Below are 21,428 nucleotides of genomic sequence, written 5' to 3'. Positions count from 1 at the left end.
TGAATATCTCAGCAAATTCAAAGTAGTTCACTACTTTTGAACACCCACTGTATATCACATATATGTATTTTCAATTATCATGAAACTTTATTATTACAGATATAAATAATTGTTGTCTCATCACCGAAATAGGTTCACTTCAGAATATGGCATCTGCAGGGCCAAGTGGTCATCAGCAAACAGACTGCATCTCTCATGGCATTCGGTAAGACGTGATATTGTATCAAATCATCAAAACGTATACAAGGGACTTATCCTTCGTTTTTTTTTCTGACGTCATTTTATCGTTGTCGGCCATCTTTATGGACAACTTTTATCGTTAATACACGAAGCTTTTGCAATGAATTTTGAAAACGTTGCTTTTGTTTGCAATTTTTTTATTATATTATCAAAACCACACCAATAAATACTATTAAATAAAAGAATAACGATCGTTTTTACAAATATGGTGACTTTTTCTTGAATGTGCAGACGACTTGATGACGTAAAAAAAACAATGGATACCTTTATTTTAGGAATAACACAATATTGAGGAGTTACAAAGGTCAGCGAGTGAATTAAAGGCAGCTTTAATGTTATTAAAATTTTTTAATGAAATTGAGGCGTGTCAAGTAATAAATTTTGTATATTGATATAACAAACTAGAGTTTTATTTTGTAAAATTACAAAGCACAAATTTTTGTACTAATTATATGTCTGATAAAATGTTTGCTTCTGGGTAGCTCCCATTGTATCTTTGTACCATTGTTCATATGCTAATGATCACAGTTTAGCAAATTTATTCCAATTTGTTTACATTAGTGAGACTAAAATGAAAAATGTTACTTTGTTCCGTGAACTTTCAAGGAAACGAATAAAAATTTTTGTGTTTTGGCTGTTAGTTATGAAAAACGGTTTTTCTCTTTTTTTCATAGTTCTTTCACATGTACAATGATATGAAATCTTATCCAAATGTATATTGCTTTGCTAGTAGATAGTTCATAGTGACTACATGTACTCTGTGGTTTTACCAAATGATTGATTGAACAAAGTTTCCTAATCTACCTTGATAGTTATAGTAGATTTAGCGTTAGGATTGTTAGTGTTGTTACTCTTTTTAATTTTAACTATAATCTGACATCACAAATAAGTATTATTTGTGGACATGAAGGGGGACTTCATTTGGACTGGAATGGTTCAAGTAAAGTCACATCTCTACATATGAAGGTCATTTGTTCTGATATACCGTTTGTTTGCAATGCTATTTGCCAAAATCTTTCTAACAATGAATGAAAGAGATAAGGTGCTCGATCTCGCTCAGTTCGGGATTATTTGTTACTAGTTTTAGTGAAAATGAAACCGGAAACAGTTGAAGTCCAGTAAAATAGTTAAAAATACATGCTAAACTTAGTTTTAAGTGTGTGTTTAGTAAGCTAAATTTATTGAAGTTAAATTCAACACTTATGTTACACATCTGCCTTGAAGGTAAGAACTCCCTACAGTATGTACTGCACATAGTACATTTCAGCGTTCCCTTTTATTGCAGATCATAACCACTAAATACACTAAAGTTACTGTAGGTAACCCATAGTTACTAAGGTCAACATGCTACTTTGTTACTAATTTTAATATCTACAGTACCTATATAAAATGTTGACGATTTTTCTTAGGGAGTGTTTGCATTAGATTATTACTATGGGCTCATTACTATTACCCCACTATACCAAATTTTCGCCTTACGATGCAACACTTGAACGAATTAAAATTTTATGGCTAGGGTCCTCTGTATCAGGAGGGTCACTATATCTTGGAGCACATATTCCTATAAGAATACCAGTTAGAGATGATATTGCACAACAGTTTAGTAGGTTTTATCAGAAAATATCGATATTTTTCTATCATTTGATATATACGAGGCAATATTTGCTTCAAAGATAACCGTATTAAAATTATAGTAATATAAGTAACATCATTGGTTTATTACATTATATGATTGGCTATTAAAATTATGAGGTTGAAATTTGTTTGTTAGATGGTATTTGGTTGGTCAGTGAGTAGGTGGGAGTACATTTTACTTAGCTGTATATTATTTCCATTGGTTGAGGGTTACGAGCATCGATTTTGCCCTGAGTAGTTGAACAACATGCCATGCCAAATACTACACTAGTATATTTTTTCTGGATCCTTTTCCTTATCTGGTAGTAATATACTTTCTATCTCAGACAAACGCAGCTGTTTTGTGTTGAGAGGGATATAAAGTTTATAGTGATATATAACACAATTGAGCTGAATATTTTTAACCGTGTTTCACTAGGGTACATCCAGAGACACGATGTCCGGACAGAGCTTTTAGTATGCTTTCTGTGGAGAAAGAATTTAAAAAGACAAAGAAAATCAAATCGATAGGTCCAGGAGTTCCTATCACTTCTGATAACGTAAGTACAGCTCGTATCACTTGTTTAGCAAAGGTTCCCCAGTCTGATATCTTCATACATGGTGGTGAGGGTTGCATGTATGATTGTCTAGCATTCAAAATCAACTTACACAAGATATCAGAAGTTATCGGTGCAGTGGATCCCTTGATACAGCGGACTTTCGCCATACGATTTCAGTTCATTCCAGTGTTAGCATCGTAAGGCAAATCCTGTTTAGAGGGATATAGAAACCCACATTTTGTATACAGAACATTGTATATACAGATACCCTCAGGATTTTAAGTTGTTCCAGTGTTGGCATCACATGGTGAAAAAATTGTAATTGTATAATGCAAACTTCTCCTGGTAAAGATCGTCCAAAATTTTATATAAGCGCTGTATATATTACAAATTAGTAACAAAATACAGTCAAACATGGATAACTCGAACTTCACGGGACCGAGCGAAAGTGTTCGAATTATCAGAGCGTTCAAGTTATCAGAGCATTGTCACAAGTCCATGCATTTACTTATTTATTAGTAGATGCATGTACATATACAAACTATAATATAAATCAAAAGCACAAATGGCTTGTTTCAAATTAAATGCTTCTAATGTAAAGTTTGAAACGTTTTTATCAAAAAGTATAGAGATTTTTCTATCACTTGAGATTGGTTTGTTGTTTGAGGTGATGTTATTGCCAGGACGCTTTTTAGATTGACATTGGCAAAACTTGATCGTTGTTGAAATGCTCAAAAGAAAGGACATCTTTTTCTTTTGAGCGTTTTACCCACGATCAATTTTGCCGATTTTTCTTGAAGTTTATGCAAAGATTACCTCACTTTACCTTGCTTCCGAAGGGTGATCGCTAAGCGGATGTTTGGTATAAATCAAATTTCACCAAACCTTTAGAAAAGTCGTTGACAAAAATATTTTACCGATGGTGGTAATAACGATGCTTATGAATTACGAAAAGTTAAGGTTTACCTCTATGGCTTGGAATAAAGTGATTTTCTAAAGCGATAACAACCGTTTTGGTAGCCGTTGGGCAAAAAACAGTTCGAGTTAACAGTGTTGAGTTCGAGTTATCTATAGCAATTTATTATTATGTGGGAACGGACCAAAGAAAACGTTCGAATTAACCATGTGTTCGAGCTATCCATGGGTGAGTTATCCATGTTTGACTGTAGTATGTTAACCGTAGTAACTATAGTTACCGACAGTAACTTTATTATATTTAGGGGTTATGAGCCCCAATAAAATGTAATGCAGTATGTACCGTGGGAGTTCTTACCTTCGAGTAACCCATCGGTTTCTGTCTTCGCTTTCACTATAACTTTTGGTAGGCCTGTTTAAGAAAAAATTTCAATCTGATTCGGCAAAAAAGTCCGAACGCTACTGTTTTCGTAACGAAGTAGATTTTTGTTAGCAGGTAGTAAAGGGAAGTTGTATGACCACTAACCTGTTTGAAGGGATTGCAACTCCAACTTTGCTACAGGTTTAAAGGGAATATATTACCTTTTTACACACGAAAATTGCCGAACTGGGAGAAATCTGTCATCGTCTTTCTTTCAGACGTTATGAGTATATTTTCGGCGAACAGCATTTTGGTGTCTTTGTTATTTTGACATACACGTGCGTAATAAGCGCATTACGGCTGGCAAAATTTGAACTCAGACGAAAATTTTGTTGAATTCGTATGGTGAAATAAGATTCGCATGATGAGGTGAAAAATCATCACATTCCACTTCGTAAGGTGAAAAAATCGTACATCAGGGTAATCGTATCCTGAGGGTGCACTGTACATACAAAAACTTGTAACAAAATAATACGTTAACTTCAGTAACTATAGTTACCTACAGTAACTTAGTGTATTTATTGGTATATGATCTGCAAGAAAATGTAACATAATGTACTATGTGCAGTACGTATCGTGGGGAGTTCTTACCTTTGAGACAGACATAAAATATAAGTTCCTATCTTCAAGGCAGATGTGTAACATAAACGTTGAATTTAACTTAAATGAATTTAGCTTACTAAACACATACTTTAAGCTAAGTTTTAGTATGTATTTTTAACTATTTTACTGGACTTCAACTGTTTCTGGTTTCATTTTCACTAAAATTAGTAACAAATAATCCCGAACTGAGCGAGATCGAGCACCTTATCTCTTTCATTCGTTGTTGGAAAGATTTTGGCAAATAGCATTGCAAACAAACGGTATATCAGAACAAATGACCTTCATATGTAGAGATGTGACTTTACTTGAACCATTCCAGTCCAAATGAAGTCCCCCTTCATGTCCGCAAGTAATACTAATTTGTGATGTCAGATTATAGTTAAAATTAAAACGAGTAACAACACTGACAATCCTAACTCTAAATCTACTATAACTATCAAGGTAGATTAGGAAACTTTGTTCAATCAATCATTTGGTAAAACCACAGAGTACATGTAGTCACTATGAACTATCTACTAGCAAAGCAATATACATTTGGATAAGATTTCATATCATTGCAGATGTATAACATAAACGTTGAATTTAACTTAAATGAATTTAGCTTACTAAACGCATACATAAAGCCAAGTTTCAGAATACATGTAGTTTTAGCTATTTTACTGAACTTCAACTTTTTCACCACTAAAATTCTACCACCTATCTGTTTCTGGTTTCCTTTTCACAACAACCACTAATGAATTGCACCGAATTGAGCGAGATCAAGCATTTTATTTCTTTCATTCGTTGTTGGAGGGATTTTGGCGAATAGCATATCAGCATATTTGTGATTCCGAGGTAGTCAGCACACCGACCGCCAAATTTTGAATTTCAAGAAGATTTTCATTGATTTTGTATGCCGAAAAATATTTCATATGGAAATGGTAAAAATCCGCGTGTTTTACATAGCAGGGCAAAAAAATCGTATAGCAGGGTCAATCGTACCCGAGGACGCACTGTATTTCTCTATCATTAGTGATTGTTTTTTATGTTTGAGGTGATCTGACTGCCAGGGTATTTCAAGATTGAAATCGACAAAACTTGATCACGTTAAAAATGCTCAGAAGGAGTACGTGCGAAATGATGTCACTAGTTGCTATGGTTGCGATAGACGATATCAGCTATTGTGTTCAAGTTACAGCATTACACATCTCTATTCTGTCAGTCTCTATGGAATTCAGGGTTGCACTTGTGATCGGAGCGGTTAACCGCTATTCGTTTTGTCAATTTTAATCTTGAAACATCCTGGCTGACAGACCACCTCAAACATATTCTATCATTTCGCAAGTGAAAGAAAAATACCGATACCTTTTGATAAAATCTACTAAAATTTTTGTGCAATTTTATCTTTAAGCCTGGCGTGTCCGGGATTTCATTCGTTTTTATTCAAATAGTCCGCAGGTGGATGTTTAAGAGTCTGGTTTTCAGAAACCTGATGGGGGTTTGAGAACAAATATTTATGGCAATCTGGCAGAGAGCACACAGCATATGTGTGTGAAGGTAGGATGAAATCGGGCTAGAAATATTGAAATACACACACAAATGGCAAAGTGGATGTATTAATATTGATATAGGCAAGGGTGAATAAATAGTTGAAACTATAGTGCAGATGAGATTCGACACTACATGCAGGTGAAAATTGTATACATTTGACAGTGCCTGCAGGTGAAAATTGCATCCATTTGACAATGCCTGCAGGTGAAAATTGTATACATTTGACACTGCCTGCAGGTGAAAATTGTATACATTTGATTCTGCCTGCAGGTAAAAGTTGCATACATTTGAAAATTGTATGCATTTGACACTGCCTGCAGGTAAAAATTGTATGCATTTGACACTGCCTGCAAGTGAAAATTGTATCAATTTGACACTGCCTGCAGGTGAAAATTGTATACATTTGACACTGCCTGCAGGAGAAAATTTTGAGTGTATTGTAAAGGAAACTGGTAGTTCCCTTTATCCTCCACTAGGCAGTCAAACAACTACACTGAGTGTTAAGTGCCAATGAAATATATATTTACTAAATAAATATATAAATGTACATGCATGGCAGGCAATAAACCGCATTTGAATCATGCAGAGATAGTGCACATACCACTCTGCCAAAACGATCAATCCTTTTATACTTTTGTTTCCGTTTTAGGATTCGTCCCTCTTTTGTTTTACGCTCGGTTTCTCTTTCACGGTTTATCAGTCTCTTGATTTCTTCTTGTTAGCCCGAGCACCCTAATAGTGGCCAATCCTTCCTCGGCGTCTCGAAGGCTCGGCTCTACGACAGTGGTGACCAGGTGGCCTATCGCTACGGCCCTGGTCACATTGCCCTGTCATAACAGTATTTGACTCTGTTCGGCAGGTGAGGATTGTATGCATATCAGACACACACTCTAGAACCAACCGCCTTGATGTTCCAGCAGGAGATGTTCTAATACACGCTGGAGATTTCACATTTCATGGAGGGATGGGAGAGGTGCAAGCTTTTGCCAACTTTCTGGGTGAGAATATGTAGCGATTGCTAAGTTTTTAGAGACCCAATGTTCCTCAAATATTGCATCCCACCTTTTCTATAATAGCCTGTGTTACACTTGTCGCTCAAGGTCAGGTTAGCATCACATTGCAATTTTACTAATCATCAGATCGAACGTCTTTACAGCCTATGATCCATGAAGTATGTAGCATTAGTTCTTTGCTATCAAATTTAATATATCCTTCAAATGAAATTAAAAAACCAAGTTTTATGAATGAATGTTGCCTTTTTTCAAATTAACAAGTAAACTTTCTACTTAAATATTTGAAAGAAGTTCCTGTCTCATCACATGCATATTGAACAGGGTTGGGGTGACAGAAATTGCAATAAAATTGATAATTAGTTAGTAGTTTAAAACAGCATTAATAATTAAATGAATTAATTTTGGGTTTGTGAACTTGCATTGATAATTGAGTTAACAAATTATTTTCTTTTCTGTTTATTATTTTTTGTTTAAATTTAATCTAACATTAAATCATCAAATTAGTTTGAAGATTTGTTGCATTAATAATTAAACTAACAAATTAATTCAAATAAAATTATGCAACTAATTTATGTGTAAAATTATTGAGTGAATAATTAAATTACCATAATTTGTTAAATTAAATTATAAAACCTTTATTCGAACATCACCTCTAATAGAATGCCGCTATAGGGGAGGAGTAGAAAAAAACAGTGCCACCCTTTAAATGAACATCACCTGTAATAGACAACCACTTTCACATATTTTAATCTTTATGAACCCATAATAATAAGTGATCATTAGAAAATTGTCCAAAAAATCGTACTAACGATGACTCGGTTACAACAATAACAATCAATTCTTTCATCCATTTATGCTGTAGCGGTTGCCATGATTTTAGTGTCAGTGTACCTGAGAATATCGATCATCGCAATCATCAGAACTACACTATGATTCAAAGTCACTAAGGTCTAAATCCGACCAATCGTTTTCAGATTCATCCATAACGCGGTTTGCAATCTTACCTGATGACTTTGAAGTGTTTTGATGAATGATAACATATTCTTCAGGAACTCTGTATGATGTAATAGCAGTCATTCTTATGGCGTATCGAAGTCCGTTTCCTAAATACAAAGCTTTCCAGATTTTTTCTCAAAACTGAAAGCGACACCATCAAGAATAAGTAGTAACTGTATCCGTCTAATATGTTTTTTATATAATTGTCCACAGGAGAAGAATTGGCCTTGACCCCAAATATAGTAATTGACCCTTACGAAAAATATTTCTTTACAGGGGCATCGTAACGCGTGGCCGCATTGGTAAAATAATCAGCGTGCGCTATATCTATAGCTGGACGCACCTACACACTAACACTGAGAAATATATACACTATATAGATTAGGCTTCACCCGTGAAATGGTTAAATTTATCTTCCCAAACTTTTAACTAGCTGGTCGAAAAGTGCAGCGCCACCCTTTATTTGAACACCATCTCCAATTATACGCCACTATAGAGGAAGGGTTGAAAAATAGTGTCATGGCGTGCAAATCAAGGTTTTATGGTAATTAATTCAATGGAGATTAAATTGAATTATGCTTTAAATTACCAAATTAGTTTGACAATTAAGCACAGTAATAATTAAATTAATGAATAATATATTTTCAAAAGCTGAATTACGCGCTAAATTATCAAGCATTTAAAGAAATCTGCATTAAGTTTTAAATTAACATAATTATGTAAAAATTGGTCATTAAGTTAATTGCTAGTTAGTATATTGCTAGTTAGAATTGCTAGTTATTACCAATTTTACCAACCATTGCAATGTACCGCAACTCTGTACCGCAACTCTGTACCGCAACTCTGTACCGCAACTCTGTACCGCAACTCTGTACCGCAACTCTGTACCGCAACTCTGTACCGCAACTCTGTACCGCAACTCTGATTATGAAAGCAAAATTTGTAAAGCAACTTACCTAAAAACAAAAACCTTTGTATGGTTCGTATGGAATATCAGATGATTCTCCTCACTAATTCTTGTTTTGTATGTTATTGCTGTTCTTGTCAGTCTAACGGAAAGTAGCTTATTATTCAAATGCTTCTAGTTATTAAGGGCATGCTGCCTCATAGCAGTTTTATTTGTATTGTTAGTGGCCACTTTTGTCTCCTTCATTTTAAAGGACCACATCACTGGCATTTATTATTTAGATGAGCCCCTAACAGTAAACCTTTTTACATTTTAAAAAAATGTATAAAGTGTATAAAAATTGTTTATGAATGTTCTCAGCTTGTTTTTGCTTTCGTTAAATTTTGTCATAGCAGTTACCGTAAAACCTCTATTTGAACGCTATGGCGCTCTATTGTTCAACCCTTTCCATATAGTAGGTCAAATAGAGGTGGCGTTCAAATGGAGGGTGGCATTCAAATAGAGGCTGGCGTTTTATTTTTCAAATAGCTTGTTAGAATTTTGGAAAGATAAATTTAACCCTTTTACGGGAAAAGCAAATGTTGTCTATATTATATGATGTGTTGTATTATATGTATTGTATTATATGTTGTATATATATGCACACTCTTTTGGACGGAACGACATTAACCCTTTTGGATGCGATAAATCTGCTAACTCGCCTCCAACTTGTCAAAGATCTCTAAATAAATATGCATTGGGAAGCCAAGAAATTATTCTACCAGTTGATATCTATTGCTTGCAATTAACCTCCGATTATATGATAGCCTGTGCCCTGCGTTGCAATTCGCTACAGCTTTCAAATTTTTAATTTTATTTTAAATCTGAAGGCATATTTTGATTTTATATTCAATATGCTTTTCCCACTTTTCACCAGTTATCTAAACAGCAATTTAAGAAATTGGAAGAACAGAACTAAAGAGGCACATTGAACATGGAGGTTGAAGTTACAATGAAGCTTTATATGATATCTTCAGTTCTATTCTTGACATTTAGAGAGCTTCTCAAGTCGTTCTTTCCCTTCCTTTTAGCAACCCAGCCTCATAAACATAAGGTAGTGATAGCTGGAAATCATGAGCTCTCCTTTGGCTACTGTGATGGTTTCTGTGATATAAGAACATTCAAAAGACTCCTTGGCTCTACTGGTGTTGACTCTATGAAACAAAAAGTAAGAAATAATGGTTTAATTATGCCGATGCTGAAAGTGGTCTCTCGCAGTTCTTTATTCTTTCAAGTGATAAATTTGAATTCATTTGTTGTGGGTTTGTAGGAAGACTACTACAGGATATCCTATTTATACAAACATTCTGGAAGATTTTGTATAGTCACTTACAGTATGAGGAAGTTTTAAACATGAATGATTCGGAGTCGTCCACTCTGTTATTCACCTAATTAACTGCAGCTGTGCTTTGTGTAGTCTACACAGATGTCAACTTTGTGTAGACTCTACAATCATTCATGTTTAAAACTTAAAAACAGCTATGGCCAAATGGCGGATCTAGATCCGGATTCGGATCTAGATTTTTGAAGTATTTTTGTTTAATTTGTTTTAGAAAAGATTTTTGTAAACTTTTCTCAAAATTTTTGTAAATTCGTTGTTTTCAGCCATGAATTTTGTAAAAAGTAATCATAGAACACGACTCACAAATACTCATCTTCGTGAACTTTGAGAGTCGTTGCAAGTAGCAGATAACTGCGTTTTGATAATATTGTGAAGTCAAAGCCCACTCATCATTTTCCTCACTGATATCAGACATATTTATTACAGCTCATTCATTCACTGATTTTTAGTCAAATTATGTAGACAAGCAAAATTTTGTAAAATCATATTTGACACGCTGTTTAAGATGTACATAACTAATTGCATGTTTATGTATGATTAAAAAGAAAAATACACTTCTTCAGGTTGTTGTGGATCTTTCATTCGTCAGATTTGTCTGTAACGGATCATGGCCAAAATCATTTTGCCATCCCTAGTGTAGACCGTATGAAGTTATCTGCTAAAATGTGTATACAGTATTTGTAGTTGTCTACTATTTGATTCATCTAGTTTATCTCCACTCTCCTTACTCCTTGGTGTCTAACTTATAAATAGTTTTTAGTCTTATTCAAAGTTTAAGTTTGCTAGGTAGTCTCTTTAGTGTATCCTGTGAGTCGGCACAGCAATAAGATCTTTGTTAAAGTTTTCCATCTGGTTGCTGCTATTGGTTCAAGGATTTTTGCAGGGTTGTTTGAGTTTGGTAGCTTTTCTTAGGCACCATAGGACTCCTTTCTACAAACTATTTTATATTTCGATAGAAATATTAATTTTTTTAATTATAATATTATGATGTTCATCCCACGACCAAACACGAGCTATGCGATTGTTTGGGAGATTTATGATAAACGCAAATGTGCACACAACTCCTTTTTACAAACTATTTTATATTTTGATATAAATGTTAATTTTTTAATTATAATATTATAATGTTCATCCCAGGACCAAACACGAGCTATGTGATTGTTTGGGAGATTTATGATAAACGCATATGGGCACACAACTCCTTTTTACAAACTATTTTATATTTTGATATAAATTTAATTTTTTTAATTATAACATTATGATGTTCATACTACAAACGTAATGTTTGCAATAATACCAACATGTTATTGCTTTTAAGTTGTTCAAATGTTGTATTGCTTGCCTTTATTTTTTGTATAAATGAGAGAAGACAACTCAATTGGTATATTATTCAGCATACTAGAAAAACCTGAAAATTTGTAATTTATTGTTGGCTGCCGCTATGTGTCGAAAAGCCTCAACTTTTGTTTAGAAATAATTCCCTCGATCTTGTAGATGCAGGAATTGAATATTAATCATCCTAGGGAGCTCCTGCCAAAAGATGTCGTTTACTTAAATAACAGTGCTGCCACTGTGTGTGGTCTGAAAATGTGGGGGTCTCCCTGGTAAGTTTTATGCAGTATCTAATTTCTGCTATATTTTACACTTGATCAGTTTTATGGTTTTATATATTGCTGGGAAAAGTCGGGGAGTTACTCATAGACCCACTTGATTAGATGGTTTTAGGCTACAGAAATTACTCAATAGTTTTTTTTCAAGTAAAGAAATATTCAGATGTGCCAGAATTCAGATGTATAGCAAATAATGATCCCACGAACAAACGAGCGGAAGCGAAGTATGAGAGTATTTAGGATAAATGCATGTGCACACAACTTGCGAAAATTATTCATCAACAATGAGCCTCGAACCCTTACCTCGAAATTTCATCAACAAATTTAACCATCGTTTTGTAGATTAGTTAAAGTATAATAACGACACAAAACACATACAAACCTATTTAAATATATTACTAAGTCTTTGTAAATTATCGAAATTCTCTTAAAACTTACCCATCTGATCGGATTATACACAAATAAACAGATTAATTTGGCCGAAAATCATCACAAAACGCTTGAAAAGCTTGGTTTAATACAGGTTAAGACCGGAAATTGAAACGCCGGGCGACAGAGATTATAACGATTAAGTCGTGCGCATTTCGCGAAAAAAAACGTGCACATTTCACAAGTCTATAGCATTGTCGAAGGTTTCTGTAATTAACGTGGGAGTACTGAAATCGTTTCATTTTTGCCGATTTCAAAGTAATTGACATTTTAGACTCTTGAGTACTTTGGTATTTTAGCTGATGTACAACGCAGTGTAAGTAAAGGAAATGACGATGATATTTTTTTCTAACGATTCTTATGAGATTTTAAGATTATGAGATTATACTTATGAGATTATAAAAACTATGACATTTGTAAATGTAAACAAAATTGTGTATTGGTTTTATATTATTACTATATTAATAATATTGGTTATTCTAATAATATTCGTTCCTTTTTGCTTCTAATATTGGCCAATATTGCATTTCTCCTATTGCAGGGGGAGAGATATAAACATATAATATTTTCCTTTCATTATTGCTGTTTGTTGTATATAATAACACCCACACCCAGTACATTACAGCTACTATTGCAGTTATCCTATTGCACAGCAGTGCCATTTGACTGCTAATATTGCATTTCTCAACCATCAGTACCCTTTCTTTTTTTCAATATCACTTTGGTCGTGGGCTGTATGACAGTGGAATTTCTAGTACTAGTGACAGAATCGACAATTTGTTCTGTGTCAAGTGTGGACAATCCCTTGAAGATCGAGTGCTATGTCTGCTTGGCTTACTGCAAGCAGTGGCTATACGTGTTTTTAAAAACATGATTACACATACAATGACTCTATGATCTTGGCTGGAGTCTGAGTCCAGTGGTAAGGGAACCTTGGGGACTGGAGTCATGCCCTCTTGCAGAGAGCAATTTAAGGTTTGATGCCCTTCCTGTCATCAATGGTGGCCTTCTCGGGAATTGAACCCCAGTCTGGCATTTTCTAGATCACCAAGTCTTACCTTCTTTCACATTTAATACTTAATAAATTATGCACAGAAAAATATTGCATCTCTTCAAGAAGATAGGACAAATTATTTGGCAGTTTTGCGTTGTAATAATAATTATATTTTTATGAAAAACAGAACTTGGATTTGCCTTAGATAATTCAACTATACCTGAAGGTGGTTGATGGTGCAGGTATTAGTGTCAGTCTTAGAATCCGGTAGTTATGAGTTCGAATATGGTGGGGTGCAGTCTTTTTCCAATCTCTAACCACAGCTTCAAACATGGATCGGCTGGACACAGCTCTTATTATAGTATGACTAGTACCTTGGTAGTCACCATGAGAGGTCATCAGGTGTAATATCAACTGTACAATTGTCCCTAAAGACGACAAGACTGTCAAATGGCCTAGGTGGGGAGTGTCGGTCTGTTAAGCCAAAAGTCATGAGTTCGAACCCTATTGGAAGCAATCTTTTTCCTAACTTCTAAGGTTGGCTTCAACCGAACAGACACATTATAGTAATAATAAAACACATAAAAAGACATAACGTAAAATAAAAGTAAAGATTATAAATAATTTTTACAAAGTATAATTTTTTATAAATTTTTTTGCATTTTTTCTGTGAATGCATCATATAGAAATGTTAAAACATCGAAAAGTCAAAAAGTTCTTTTACAGCTGTAAAAAGACGTTTTTGCTCAATTGATTTGGTACACATTTTGTTATCTGCTTTTGACACTAAACTCTGCTTTGTTACCTCTCTAGACCTCTCTCTTTCTGACTGATAAGATAGAAAAAGATTTTGTTATGGAGGAGTCTGGATTATAATTTTTTCCATACCTTGTCTGTCCCTCCGCTATTAATATATTGTTTGCTCTAGGTCTCCTTATTTTCATGGCTGGGCCTACAACGCGCAGAGAGGGAAGGAGATATTAAAAATATGGGATGGGATACCTAGTAATACAGATGTAGTCATCACGCACACACCTCCAGTTGGTATGTTGAGCCATTGATTTCAGAGTACAAACCTAAACAGCAAACCTAAACAGTACCTATTACTGATGGATTTTCCACTTTTCCTCAAAATTAAATTTGGATTTGCTTCCTTTTAGCAAAGGAAGAGGAAGCAAATGGTAAAATTCAGTTGTGAAAGTTACCGCATATTGAATTATTGAATAGTTCCATATGAAATATGGAATTATTCATATGAATTACGCTGTATTCAATGAATATCTGTTATTATCAATAATTCAATATGCATTAATATGTTTTTCCCACTTTTCACCAGTTATCTAAACAACAATTTGAGAACTTGGGTGAACAGAACTAAGGAGGCGCATTGTACATAGAGGTTGAAGAGACAATGAAGCTTTATATGATGGTATATTTACATGTAGTTCTATTGTTATGAGTAGTTTAAATGAGATGCTGCCGATTTTGCACTTTCACTGCTGCCATCATTAGCGTAATTGAGTATCGATAACAAGTTTTTAAATGGTTTGTTACTTTTTGTGTCTAAAATAGACTTTGCTTGTCTTGTTTTTAATCTTTACTGTAATAAGAGCCGTGTCCGTCTGTCCCTCTGTTTGTCCATCTGTTTGTCTGTCCGTCTGTCCATGGTTGGAGGTTGGGAAAAAATTTGCTTTCATTAGGATTAAACTTGCAACTTTTGGTAAACTCACAAAGCTTGGGTGTCCGAGTTTTGTAGCCAAGGTCACTGCCAACTGCGCCACTAGACCACCTTGCAGCTTCATGGAATAGTTGTGCTCTTACTTGTTACACATGATCATCTCCCAAGTTGTACGGGACTGCTAGGAAGCAAGTAGATAATGCGATAGAAATTGTAAATAAAGTAGCAAGAGACGGTTGTCTTTAACTTGAAATGATAGACAGCATCACATAGTGGTCTTACATATTCTTTAGTAAGGCATCCCTGGGAAAGCAAGGTTCATTTACAAACTATCTGTAATTGTATCGGTCGTATTGTCTAATATTTACTTTTTTTCAAGGAAGATTATACAAAAACACTGGGTATAGAAATAGCACATTATTAGTACAGGAAAATATCATGAAGCTGTTCAGGGGGCTTTTTTAGCATTTGTTATTGCTAGTGGGAGGCGTTACACTACTACAAGCATGCTAACTAAATAAAATTGATTTTAAAAATGAAAACAATGGTAAAAATGAAGCTGTTGGTCTCTTAATATGCAGACTTGGCTGGTGTGGCACCTTGATTCCATCTTGTTGTATGCCTTGTCTATACTGTATACCTATGCAGCTCATGTAATAGTGAAAAGTTCATTCAGGAGCACTATACCTTGCTTTTTTAGTTTTTTGTGCCACAAGCTAGTAAATTTGAAAAAAACTGGTTTTAATTTACCGAGAAGTTGTCTATTCACTTTCGTTTTGTTCTACCCTCACAATAATACACACGGCAGTAAAGGGTTATATTCGACATGTTCAACTACTATCTAGTATGAATTTAGATGTTTCTGAATTTAGGTGTCGGTGACCAGATCTCATCGGGAGATAGAGTTGGCTGCGTAGAGCTGTATACAACTCTGAAGGAGAGAGTAAGGCCTCAGCTGCATGTGTTTGGACACATTCATGAGGGTGGGTATAGGTATACGTCTCGTAGCAGTCTGGAGATGTAGGACATTCGTGTTGAGCTGTCTGGATTTTCAGTTGATCAACTGCTGAGCTAAGCGGCTTGTGCTGCTAGGCCAAGGTCTTTCTACTCTGAAATCACCTGTTTACCAAGTCTTAATGCTGTTTATGTGCAAATAATATGCATAATTGCTTGGCGAGTTAGCATACATAAGTGTTTTATAAATACTCGACATTGGATGGTCATAATTCAGCAATGCAACTATATATATTCTTGTGCATTGTATATACAACACTCACACTTCTCTCTCACTACTTCGTGATTCAGCTTTTGCGGCTTGATAGAAGTATATATTTATATAAATTTTTTCTATAAAAATTTTTTATAGAAAAATTCTGTATGAATTTTTATATTAAATTGTTTTCTCTTTTATACTAAATTTATTTTATCTAAAATTGTAAAGTTTTAAAAAATTTTCATAATTTTTATATAAATATATAGGCCTATATAACTTTATATAAAATGTATAAAATTTTGCGGGTAGTAAAAATATTCTTCAAAAGTTGAAACAAAAAATAATAAATAAAAATTAAACAACTAAAATGTATAAATCTCGCTCTTATATCTATAAAAATGTGATTTCTTTCTCACAGCCGAACCCAGTTAATCACAAGTACAACTATTCAAACCCAATGAAGTCCAAACTACACCCGTAGTATGTAAGCGCATTCTCTGGCTTAAAATACTGGGACTGATGTTGAAATATAAACTAAAAGCCAATCAAGATAACTTCAATTTACTTTTTATATAAAAATGAATACAATATGCTTAGAGAGCAATTTAAGTGTTCTGGTGTTAAAATTACAGCTCATACTTTAAAAAATTTTCAAACTCCAAAGATGTTCGCAAACTCACAACTTTGGCCCTTAAAAAGGGAAAAGATTACACCTAATGTTTCAATGACTATCCAGTAACTATAGTATTATTGGTTTGCATTGACAACTTTTCTCGTTTACTTTCCTCTTTCAGTCGGTCCATGAGCTATGGTAATTTTACAATAAGTTAAGGGAATGCTCACCTTCAATGGTAATTTGAATTGATTTTTTAATTTTTTATAGAAAGCAAGGTCTACTCTGCAAAGGAAAAATAATAGAAACCATTGCGTTTGTCTAAAATAAAGTAAAACAAAGATATATCTTTACTATAAGTAAAAGAGTGGTATCAGTCTGTCCGTAAGTTTATTCGTCGCCAGGGCTTGAAGTTATGATAAAAAATAGCTTTCAATTATACTAGAACCCATGACATTCAGCTTGGTATCTCAAGACTCTATCGTCTGCACCGATCAATCATCTTTAAGCATTTCTGACCAGTAATTGCACTGGTTACTTATTCTCTATGCTTTACCGACACGCCTGATCATCTCTCCCAGTGAACTAAATTGCCCAAGTACTCATATATAAATAAAAATGACTGTTTCTATTTATACAGAAAAAAGTTATTTGCTAATACATGTATAATACTCTAATATAATTCTATTAATAATATATTTTAGAATAATATTAGAATATAATAGAATATTATAATATTCTATTATAATTATTTTATTATAATATATATATTATATAAATATATATATTATATGTATATAATATATAATATTTTCTATGATTGTATTCGATAATATATATTTTTATTCTCTCTTGCCGCACTTGGTCGTTTTCTCTCCCCAAGTGTGGCAAGAGAGAAAGCGATATTTGTAAGACTAATTACGAGGTTCTCATCATTTAAATCAAATTTGAGAATTTGAAACAACTTTACATTATATAGAATTTTTTTCCTAGTACAAAGTAAATAACTTTACATAAATTTGGAAGTTAAGTGGAGTTTACGTTATGGGAGCATCTACTAAAATGTACTACTAAAATATTATTCTACCAACTGGCCATGTCAGATTGTTGTCCCTTTATACACTAGGTCTGCTATGTAGGGAAATGTTACAGGTAGCTATATATGGGATATAGCATATAGCTATATGGATTTATATGTAATGGAATTGTTCATTCAATGATCTCTTGTCCCTTGAAGGTTTACTTGCAACAAAATTCACATTACGGTTATTTGGTATCAAAAGATTTACCATGTCATACTCTGCTGTGTTGTACGTGCAAAATATGTGAAAATGTGATTACAAGCTCTTAAAAGCTCAAAAACGGAAAGTTAATCATAGCCATCACAAAAACGCTGTAGTTTGGTATCTCTTTATTTTGATGAAGTTCTCAGAAATTGAGGTTATTGTTTTAGCACATTATGTTATCACGTGAATTGAAAGGCCAATAAAAGGCTCAATATAAAACATCTCGTAGCACTAGTTTATCACAAACCCTTCGGGTTCTACCGGAAAGCCCATATCAAATATAGATGCTCGCTATTTTACAGTTTTGTTTCGGCTTGGTCTAATCATGAATTGTCGTAATATGATCATGTGACCCATACTTCCTGTCAAACAGTACGAACAATTTCTGCAGCATTTTCTGACTATCACAGGTGACCAACAGGCTCATCATGTTTACCAGATGATGATATGCACTCTTTCGAGCTAAGGTTAAAAGAATTAAACAAAATTTTATGGTAGGTTTTGAGATATCAGTGCTCAAAGTGACAGCATTACGATGATGATGAAATAGGCGCGTAAAGACAATAGACATGGTTTTATTGAATGCATGAAGTATATTTGTGAAAATATTTTGACAAATGAGGTTGCATGAAAGTGTAAACAGAAGCCATCACGAAGCCATTTGAGCCGTTTTGGAAAGGGATTCCAATCTACGGCGTTTCCGTGATGGCTGCGATTTTCTGTTGGTTTTTGAGCTTTTAAGAGCTTGTAATCACCTTTCCACATATTTTGCACCTACAACATAGCAGAGTAAGACATAGTGAATCTTTTCATATCAACTAACTGTAATGTGAATTTTGTTGCAAGTCAACCTTTAAGGTTACACGGTTATGCTCAACTATAGTCAATTAGTAGGTTCTTATTGCGCTTAAGAGGTCAACGGGTGTTTAAAAATTTTAGAATCTTGGACAATTGTCGCCATGAAAGTTAGAAAGTGTCTGATGTGTTTTGAAAATGAATTTTTTCAATCACATATTTATTTCTACGCTTCGTAATTGAGTTTGACAGCCCAAACGCAGATTAGAAATAAGAAAACGTAGAACACATAAAGTAGGCTCTTTTGCAGAGATTCTAATTGGTTCTGACTCCAACCTTATGAGTAGGAGGGTAGTTGTGAATCAGATGATGATGTATGCCATTGGCTAATGTAGTAAGAGCAGGTGGAGATAAGACCTGGCAACCACATGACGTTACCCCTGTTTACAATTGTTGTCAAAAATACACATTAAACTTCCATTTTAGCTCGCCTCGAATCAAAAATTACAAAACTGGAAAATTATACCTTTTCATGAAAACAAATTGGCGGTATGACAGTGAAAGGCTTGTGAATACTGAGTCACACTTAGCTGCTGACAATGAAAATATTTGTTCTGTGTTACAGGCTACGGTCTCTACACTGATGGCACAACACTGTATGCCAATGCATCTACTTGTAATATTAATTACAAGCCCATCAATAATCCGATATGCATCGATCTCCCGCTACCAGAGGGCTTTTCTAAGGAAGATGTTCGAGTCGAAGCTGGAATGTCTAATCACGAAGTCAGCAGAGAGTTCTTGCAGCAGCAATCCAACGTTAGTCAATCAGGAGGCTGCGCAGGGTGCTTTCAGTGGCGTCTGTGACATCGTCAAATATTTTTGTATTTGAATCGGCATCGATAGTTGATACGAGATGCAACTGCAGAGTCATAGGTAATTTATAGGCATATGTATTTGTCTTCGCTTTTGCATTAGAAATTATATCACTTTTTTAGTTTTTAAATTTAAAAAAAATTTTTTCTCATTTTGTTAAACTTTTTCTTATTGCAAACCATTTTCCATTATATAGTAGATTTGAGTGTTAGTAAAAAATCTTAAAGTGCTGTAGTGCTCTAACCTATGGGAAGGTCACCTGTTTCATGATCAACTTTTTCTAGAACACAGTCTAAACTAAATTTTACAGCCCTCAATTTTAATTCAAAATATAACATTTTTCAATTCATATAATTGGTTTGCGAAATAAAATTTTTTTAGAAAAATTTGCACTGAACTGGAGTTGCTTAATTCTGAGATTTTGTGAAAATAAATTTGTATTCGTAAGATGAAACATCGTAAACAAAAAATTAATAGTATAAACTGGCGAAGTTGATAATCAAAGAGTTATTCATATTGCGCTAAAAAGAGTTGATACACTTCGGTGTCTCTTTTACCTAAGTAGTGGCAACCTGGCCACCAGTGGTGGCAAGGCCTTCCAAAGGGGGCCATATAGTTGTTAACTTGGTAAAAATTGATGGTAGAACCTTGCAATACTCGTGTATGTTGTCATAAATGCATACCATAGCCTTACAGAGTATGTTTTTGAAATGTTGCTGTTGCTAACACCGCAGGTAGATGAGTATTCCATAGTATACAATGATTAGTTGATGTTTGTTGCTATAGCTGTTGTTTTTAGATGACTACACGATACATTAACTATTTTTGTACGTTCCGACTTATTTTCTGAAAATATTTGCACCTATGCTATTCTAACCGCTCTATGATTATTGTACTTTTTGTAGGATCTCAGGCAATCATGTAAATTGTCAGGCACCACGTAAATTGTTTTTTATTTGATATTTTTGTTAATACTTTTATTTGAAGATGGGCATTTTTGTGATGTATTTATATATTTATTTGTTACAATACTTTTTCAAAATAAATTGATTTATGATTTTAAACCCTTGGCCTTGCAGAGTTGGTGAACTTTATAAACAATCTATTTCAGAAGCCAATCACAGGGCGTTGTCAATTTCGTAGCCAGTTTCAGATTACCACAACATAATCAAGTCAATGTCATCCTAACAACAAACGACCCGATCTCATGGGATGTAGGGACAAAAGCCTGACATCACTGTTACAACTAATAATCAATAATGTGGTAACATAATATATAATAATAATATGTGGATTAATCAGTAAACAGGATCAAACATTTAATCTACGATATTGCATTTTAGTATTACTTGATACAAAAATCAACATCGTTTTTCACTATTTCAATTGTATTATCTTTTTTGTAATTTTTTATTTTACAACACCAAAGGAATGAAAAGCAATTAAATCAGAAAATCATATTGAGACCCCTTACCATCAGTAACAAGCTCAAAACATGACGGTTTTCCGTTTAACAATAGGTGGTCAAAGCTTCATTTATGCTGAAATAGATTGTTTATAGATTTCACCTGCAGAGTTATGATAAAGCAGACATTCATCTGCTCAAATTTATAAAACTTCTGTCTCTTTCCTTCTGCTAATTTGATAACAAATGAGCTGGTGTCTGATGAATAATATTAATTTTTTAATTAAGCCGTAAAAAAGATCATGATGAACAAGTGGAACAGGTTGTTCACTTACTTGAACACAAGTGA

At 34.0% G+C, this 21,428-nt stretch overlaps 1 protein-coding gene across 1 annotated transcript; it reads left to right on the top strand.

The window, feature by feature from the left end:
• Positions 1-104: 104 nt before the first annotated feature.
• On the top strand, positions 105-19,741 carry LOC137404173 (metallophosphoesterase MPPED2-like). The gene is made up of 8 exons (XM_068090330.1): positions 105-205; positions 2,294-2,414; positions 6,743-6,881; positions 9,870-10,006; positions 11,675-11,784; positions 14,142-14,257; positions 15,764-15,874; positions 19,424-19,741. The coding sequence occupies exons 1-8, from the start codon at positions 147-149 to the stop codon at positions 19,663-19,665; spliced, it is 1,035 nt and encodes a 344-aa protein (XP_067946431.1). The 5' UTR covers positions 105-146; the 3' UTR covers positions 19,666-19,741.
• The last annotated feature ends 1,687 nt before the right edge of the window (positions 19,742-21,428 follow it).

Source organism: Watersipora subatra, chromosome 9 (assembly GCF_963576615.1).
Source record: "Watersipora subatra chromosome 9, tzWatSuba1.1, whole genome shotgun sequence".
In the NCBI taxonomy this organism is placed as follows: Eukaryota; Metazoa; Bryozoa; class Gymnolaemata; order Cheilostomatida; family Watersiporidae; genus Watersipora; species Watersipora subatra.
This window is presented reverse-complemented; position numbering and strand designations above follow the sequence as displayed.